The following is an 8,623-nucleotide window of genomic DNA, read 5'->3' on the forward strand; positions in this document are numbered from 1 at the left end:
CCTGCAGCTGAGGGACCGGGACAACTGCGCTCCTCAGCTACTGTACTAATAAGAAGGGGCCAGTGTGTTTAATTTTTATTTTTTTTCTGTGGGAACCAATGTGTGTAATTGCTGTGGGGACCAATGTGTGTAATTGCTGTGGGTGCCAACATGTTTAATTACTATGGAGGAATAATTGCATACCATAATGAGATATCATGGTGATGGGACCTAAATCTAAGCACAGAATGCATTTATGTTACATATACACCTTATAAACAAAGCCTGAAGGTCATTTTAGACAATATTTTTTATAACTTTGTGCATTAAACAAAGTGTGTGTACATTCACACAAATCATTTATGTTTCATATACACCTTATACACACAGCCTGAAGGTCATTTAATACAATATTTTTTATAACTTTGTGCATTAAACAAAGTGTGCCTACATTCACACAATTCATTTATGTTTCATATACACCTTATGCACATAGCCTGAAGGTCATTTAATACAATATTTTTAATAACTTTGAGTATTGAAAAAAGTTTGTGTACATTGAGCCATCAAAAAATAAAGGTTTCACTATCTCAGTCTCACTCAAAAAAGTCTGTATTTCGGAATATTCCGTATTTCGGAATATTTGGATATGGGATACTCAACCTGTATATTTAATTAAAAAAAACTTATAGTGTGCCTTCACAATTTTAATACCTTGTTTAGTGTGCCACAAGCTAAAAAGGTTTAAAATCACTGATCTATGGATAGCAGAAGTGTAATCAAGCAGTAAAGCAATTGCTTTATTTCCAATAATAATAAATGTGTTTTATTTCCCTGTTTAGATAACACGGCTTGGATCTTAACTCGAAAATCTGGCTTCAAACAAGCAGACCAGAGCACCTTTTACATCCCCATCTTAGTAGCGGACAACGGACAGCCCATGCTGAGTAGCACTGGCACTCTGACAATACAAGTCTGCAGCTGTGATCAAGATGGTGATATTATGTCTTGCAGTGCTGAACCGTATACATTACCCATAAGCCTCAGCAGAGGCGCACTCATTGCTATTCTTGCCTGCATTTTTGTATTACTGGGTATGTTAAATATAGTCTATTTACTATAAGATCTTTTTGCTTAGCTACTTTGATTTAAATTATAAGTTTATGCATAAAATGTAACCAGCCTGATTAGTATCAAGAAGATGTGGCTCACGGAAACCTGATATGCCTTATGCGTTTGAGCCAATAAATACTCTACCTAGCCATATTTGCAATTGTATTACCGTGGCCAGGGGCCCTGTATTTTGCACTTGGTGTGTGCACTCAAAACCAGGTGAGTATTTTTTCAACCATCTAGTTAATTCTTTCATAAACATCTGTGTGCAATACCCTTTTACTATGTTTATTAAGTCTATGCTTTTATATGTGTGTAGTTTGTATTTGTCTGATTTGTAAAGAAATGATACATTCTTTCTTATTAACATTATTTATTAAAAGCTAAGTTTTATACTTAATAGTAGGTTTGTGCCCCGGACAAGAGAGTACTTTTCTTTCCTCCATTATTGTTTTAAATTGGCCAGGAAAATAGTGTTTTCTAAATATTAGGTAGAAACTCTGACACTCTAAGAAACCTTTTGTATTAATATGGATTTTTTTTTTTTTTTTTTGCTCGTACTAAGTAGTAGTCTGCAATTATAAAGGGTCTTATCAAACTAGCTGCACTATTTGTTAAACTCATACAGTATACTGTAGTTTGTTGATAATAATACTACTGTACTAATTATCAATCCCTTTGAAATTCAGTTCTGTATGGTGTTCCCAAATATATATAATCATGACAAAGCATTACATATCAGCTTATCACAACCAATTTAAAAATAACTGTTTCTAGAATTTCAGAGCTGGGATGAGGTATACCACTTAGTTCTCTTAATAGTCTGCAAACACACAAATCACAAAAACACACACACACACACATATATAAATTGTAAAAATCCTTGGGAGTGCTTATTATAAATATTGTCGAGTGTTGCTCTCCACTTATTCCAAGTTAGTTATATTTCCTTTCATATGATGCAGGTTTCTGGGTAAACAGGATGGTTAGCTCTTCTTCTTCTGAAATAGAATCCTCGAACCAAGATCACCTGACAAATAGATAGCCTTTCAGTCATTGTAAAACCAATAAAATGTATTTGTAAAAAGGTTTAAAACTCACTTCTTACATAAATAGTAATACACCTTTCATCTGAGAATCACTTCTAAATCCAAAATACCCATCGCATTTCATCAATATTTTGACTTAATCAGGGGTGTTTCTACTATCCTGATATCTCCAAGTTTTAAAGCAGTCGCAGAGGTTGTATGCCTCATGTGTTAACATACTGCTTTTATTATCCTGATAACTATTGTTTTTCAACAGCCACAGATATTTTTCAAATCCGCATACATTAATAAGATGGCACCTTTATACATTGGGGCAAAAAAGTATTTGGACAGCCACCGATTGTGCAAGTTGACCCACTTAAAAAGATGAGAGAGGTCTGTAATTTCCATCATAGGTACACTTCAACTGTGCGAGACAGAATCTGAAAAAAAAACTTAGGAAATCACATTGTATGAATTTTAAACAATTTATTTGTATATTCTTGCGGAAAATAAATATTTGGACAATCAAAAAGTTTAACTAAATACTTTGAAATATAACCTCGGTTGGCAATTACAGAGGTCAAATGTTTCCTGTAGTTCTTGACCAGGTTTGCACACACTGTAGCAGGTATTTTGGCCCACTCTTCCATGCAGATCTTCTCTAGATCTGTCATGTTTTGGGGCTGTCACTGGGCAACACGGACTTTCAACTCCATCCACAGATTTTCTATTGCGTTGAGGTCTGGAGACTGGCTAGGCCAGTCTCCAGACCTCAAATGCTTCTTATGGAGCCACTCCTTAGTTGCCCGGGCAGTGTGTTCGGGGTCATTGTCATGCTGGAAGACCCAGCCACGTTCCATATTCAATGCTCTTACTGAGAAAAGGAGGTTTTTGCCCAAAATCTCACGATACATGGCCCCATTCATCCTCTCCTTAATACGGATCAGTCGTCCTATCCCCTTTGCAGAAAAGCAGCCCCAAAGCATGATGTTTCCACCCCCATGCTTCACAGTGGGTATGGTGTTCTTGGGATGCCATTCATCATTCTTCTCCCTCCAAACACGGCGATTGGAGTTTATATTAAAAAGTTTGATTTTGTTCTCATCTGAGCATATTACATTTTCCCAATCCTCCCCTGGCTCATCCAGATGGTCACTGGCAAACTTTAGATGCGCCTGGACATGTACTGGCTTAAGCAGGGGGGACCTTTCGGGCGCTGCAGGATTTCAATCCATGACGACGTAGTGTGTTGCTAATAGTAACCTTTGTGACTATGGTCCCAGCTCTCTTGAGGTCATTGACCAGGTCCCCCCGTGTAGTTCTGGGCTGATTCCTCACCGTTCTCAACATCATTGATATCCCTCGAGGTGAGATCTTGCATGGAGCCCCAGGTTGAGGGAGATTGTCAGTGATCTTGTATTTCTTCCATTTTTTAATAATTGCACCAACAGTTGATCTCTTCTCATCAAGCTGCATCCCTATTGTCGAGTAGCTCAACCCAGCCATGTGCAGCTTTACAGTTTTGTCCCTGGTGTCCTTAGACAGCTCTCTGCTCTAGGCCATGGTGGAGAGGTAGCAGTCTGACTGTTTGAGGGTGTGAACAGGTGTCTTTTATACAGATAACCAGTTCAAACAGGTGCCATTAATACAGGTAAATGTAGGATAGAAGAGCTTCTTAAAGAAGAAGTAACAGGTCTGTGAGAGCAAGAAATCTTGCTGCTTGGTAGGTGTCCAAATATTTATTTTCCACAAGAATATACAACTAAATTGTTTTTAAATCATACAATGTGATTTCCTGGTTTTTTTTTCCAGATTCTGTCTCTCACAGTTGAAGTGTACCTATGATGGAAATTACAGACCTCTCTCATCTTTTTAAGTGGGTCAACTTGCACAATGGATGGCTGTCCAAATTATTTTTTGCCCCACTGTATATACACACACACACACACACACACACACACACACACACACACACACACACACACACACAGAGACTCGATACTGGCAGCACTCATAGGACTATTACAGCTTCAATAATTAATGTGATGTCTCAGTTCAAGGATTGAGATAGGATTATACTGTAAATAAACCGAAACATCGGATTAAGTAAACTGTGGTGGTGTCAATTAATTACTAAAGATTTAAAAGCCCTATGAGTGCTGCCAGTATTGGGTCTCTATGCTGCTGTTGTTGGGATGATGATTATCTGTCCTTTCTTGCCAAAATATCTTATGAACCACATGGAAATAAAAAAAGGGCGGGAAATTTTCTTCTGGGAAAGAGGCCTGAGTCCTAAAGTCAATAGGCTAAATGTAATAGTTTGCAAGAAGCAGGAAGTGTGGGACTTCATGCAAGTCTGACCATAGTATTAAATCGCTAATTATTTACATGGTATAATCAGGTTAGTTATGCCATGTAAATGATTGGAACTTTAAAAATCTGTACAGGATTGCACGAAGTCCCACACTTCCTGCTTCTTGCAGGCTGTTACAGTCCATTTAGCTGAATGACTTAGCTATAATCCATGAACCATACCCCTAACACTAACTAATGGCTGTGAGCACAACAGATAGCCACAACTCATTCAGCCCCCAGCCTTGTGATTTAAGCCGATCCATGCTAATATCAACCTTGTGTTATTCAGAACATCTCAAAACCTTTAAGATTTATAATTTTCAAAGCACTTGATATACCTACTGTACAGTATATCCAATTCATTATTTTAAGTACCCATAAAACCACAGGAGGTTCTACCTTATGTTATTAATTAGTATATCATGATTTTATTATGTAATATCAGCTATATTTTATTAATCATATTTATATAGATACTTTTGTTTTTTTCAGTACTTGTCCTGCTTATTTTATCAATGAGAAGACACAGAAAGCAGCCATACACCATTGATGAGGAAGACAATGTTCATGAAAACATTGTTAGATATGATGATGAAGGAGGTGGAGAAGAAGACACAGAAGCTTTTGACATTTCAGCTTTGTGGAATTCACGGGAGGTACATGTTGGAAAAAGCAGGCAGGACATGCAGCCAGAGATTGAAAGCCTGTCACGTTACGTACCTCAGTCGTGTATGATGGACAATAATGTTCACAACTACATGTTGGCTAAGCTCTTTGAAGCAGATACAGACGTTTGTGCACCTCCATTTGACTCTCTTCAGACATATATGTTTGAGGGTGAGGGATCAGTGGCTCAGTCTTTAAGCTCATTACAGTCATTTAGTACAGACTCAGATCAGAACTATGACTACCTTACCGACTGGGGACCAAGGTTTAAGAAGCTTGCGGAGATGTATGGTACCAAGGAAAGCAATGCATCTTTGTGATACAGAAGGAAAATTGAGTCATTTTATGCAGGGCAATGAGCCCCACCTAATCTGGAACCATTTTCTTTAGGGATTTCAGCATAAAAGGAAAAGAAAGATGACAGAATCACTAGACTTTGATGGAAACATAAAAGGATATTACCATGCTATGGATCAGCATCATTTGCTCTACATGTATAAACATTATACTATGATTATTGTTAATAGTGGGAAGAAGATAAAAATGTTTCTTGAATTCAAAGGACTTTTAAGTCCCAGAGTAATATGACATATATTTTTATACAACACTTGTATCTTTACATCTCCTTCCAAGCATACAGAACAAAAGGGGGCAATTAACTAATGTAAAATATTCTCTTTCTCTCTTAATTTATAAATTCTCACTTCTTTCAGAAATATGAAATAGTAAAAGATAACACTGTGTTAAATAGATTGCAATTGCCAATGTTTGATCTCATAATTTTTCTTCAGTTATTATGAGATCTTTAATAGTCAATGAATGAACGTAATAATACTAACATTCTTCTTTTTAGTTAATGTAACTGTTTTATTATTTCTGCTGTAATATGGTGGCACTTATTGAGATGAAACTGGCCAAACTACAAGTGATTGCACAGGATGTGTCACTACCATGTGCCAAATGCAAAAACTGGATTCTATACTCGAAAGCCAAACCGTAACTTAAGGCGTACATTCTGTACCCAAACTTTAACTGGCTCTCCCTGTATATTTTCCATCAAATTAACCCAAGCAATGTTTACATACATGTATTAGTTGAAAAATTGAAGTAGCCAAAAAAAAAAGAAAAAAAAAAGATTTAAGTTAAGTTTTGTACATTTGTCAATAATTTTGGTAATAAATATGATGTACTGAATGTCCAGTACTTTAGCACTTCTTTAATAAAAAGTTGAACCTAAAGTATATTTCTTGAATATTTGCTTAATTACATTCTCTGATTATTAGCATAAACTGATATATATATAGGAGGTCATTCCGAGTCGTTCGCTCGGAAAATTTCTTCGCATCGCAGCGTTTTTCCGCTTAGTGCGCATGCACAATGTCCGCACTGCGACTGCGCCAAGTAAATTTGCTATGAAGTTTGGATTTTTACTCACGGCTTTTTCTTCGCTCAGGCGATCGTAGTGTGATTGACAGGAAATGGGTGTTACTGGGCGGAAACAGGCCGTTTTATGGGCGTGTGGGAAAAAACGCTACCGTTTCCGGAAAAAACGCGGGAGTGGCTGGAGAAACGGAGGAGTGTCTGGGCAAACGCTGGGTGTGTTTGTGACGTCAAACCAGGAACGATAAGCACTGAACTGATCGCAGATGCCGAGTAAGTCTGAAGCTACTCTGAAACTGCTACGAGATATGTAATCGCAATATTGCGAATCTTTCGTTCGCAATTTTAAGAAGCTAAGATTCACTCCCAGTAGGCGGCGGCTTAGCGTGTGCAATACTGCTAAAATCGCCTTGCGAGCGAACAACTCGGAATGAGGGCCATAGTTTTTTGCAATGCCCCTTAATAATGAGTATGAGAATGTATGTGTGTGTGAGTGTGCGTGTGTAATAGTGCACCATGTAAATATAAACATTGTAAATATATGGCTATGGGTTCAATTAGTATTTAGCACAATTATTTTGGTCACACAATTCAAATGTACTGTACTACAGTACGATAACGTAAGAAAATGTAATGGCAGGTATACAAACTATGAGATTAAACAGTGTGGTTTGTAAGACCCATAAAACCACCACAATATTGGAAGGCTTTTTTAAAGGTGAAACAGCTCAAACCACATGTAGTTTGAGCTGTCTTGCCAGTCAGTAAAAAGTATAGATGAGTGGGATTAGTTTTCAGTAAACCGATCCAACCCGAAGTTCTGGTACCCGAGAAAGTCTGAGCACTGGCTCGGGTTTTCCCACCAGTCTCGCATTTCAAATCGGGGCAAAACATCATCATCCTGTCATTAAATCTCACAGGTTTTGAATTTCAAATAAGTTCCTGCAGCAGTGATTCGGGTGCCATTACACAGCAGACACTGGAGAGCTGTGTGCTGCTGATGGTCTGTGCTGAGCTGAACTATCAATCTATTCCAGTGCTCAGCTGACCTATCTGTCCACCCACTCCAATGCTGAGCTGACCTATATTTCCACTCCAGCCCCCTTTAGTGTTAATATTGGCCATGCTAAATATAGAACAGGCAGTTAGCAAGTCGTTGTTTATTATTTTTTTATGCGGAAGGAACTTGGAAGTTACATTTATTCTATCACACTGTCACATCTATTCTGTCACACTGGTGCTGCTAAGTGTCACACTGGTGTTTTATTTTTTTGTCACTGCCTGCAGTGCACCTGCAGCCCAGACCTCCATATAGGCAGTATTAACCTTTGGTGCACAACACTGTTTATTGTCACTGCCTGCAATGCAATCCAGAACTAATATATTTTTTGTACAACTCTTGTGTTCTATAGGTGCCGAGCTCCACTTTGTTCACATAAATATAGCACTGTGACTCCACATGAAGTACTTCACTTTGGCACACAAATATAAGCGCTGTGAGTTCGCAGTGTGAGTTGTCATTTGCTAGAAAGTTAAAATAGAAACTATAGTTGTTTTGTTTGTACAACTTGTTTATGATGTAGGTGCTGTGCCCCACTGCACTGACATAAATATAAGCACTGTATGTCCACAGTGTCAGTTGTCATTTGTGAAAAAAGTAAAAAAAAATGTTGTTTTTTGTATCTGTACAATGTACTGTATGTGTGTTGTAGATGCTGTATCCCACTGAATTCACTTAAATATGAGTACTGAGTTGATATGGATCATGATCAGTCAATATAAGAGCAGGAGCAGCAATCAATTACTAGTGCCATGGCTGCTGCCAGCCATGATAGTACTATAACATCTAGGTAAGGTGATCCAGGAGGCAGAAAGTTAAGGAGAGAGCACCTGGAAAAATCTTTCATATTGTTTAAAAAAGGGGTTGAGGTGTCACATTAAACACCGACAAATTAGTGCACAAAAAACCCTGCTAAGGCTGAAGAACAAACTGTGTTCACAAATCCCTGAGAAGAGTCTAGGTTTTGTAGCTATATGTGAGTCTGAAATTTCTCACACTCTCCTCAAAGAAAAGCTTCCTTTGCTTCCTTCCACCATTT

At 37.9% G+C, this 8,623-nt stretch overlaps 1 protein-coding gene across 1 annotated transcript in view; it reads left to right on the forward strand.

The window, feature by feature from the left end:
* Positions 1-6,382, forward strand: part of CDH20 (cadherin 20) — a 770,622-nt gene extending 764,240 nt beyond the window's left edge. Inside the window, exons 13-14 of the mRNA XM_063922978.1 lie at positions 822-1,073; positions 4,971-6,382. Of these exons, the coding sequence (XP_063779048.1) occupies positions 822-1,073; positions 4,971-5,464 (746 nt within the window). The 3' untranslated portion in view covers positions 5,465-6,382. The remainder of the gene's footprint in view (positions 1-821; positions 1,074-4,970) is intronic.
* The last annotated feature ends 2,241 nt before the right edge of the window (positions 6,383-8,623 follow it).

Source organism: Pseudophryne corroboree, chromosome 5 (assembly GCF_028390025.1).
Source record: "Pseudophryne corroboree isolate aPseCor3 chromosome 5, aPseCor3.hap2, whole genome shotgun sequence".
In the NCBI taxonomy this organism is placed as follows: Eukaryota; Metazoa; Chordata; class Amphibia; order Anura; family Myobatrachidae; genus Pseudophryne; species Pseudophryne corroboree.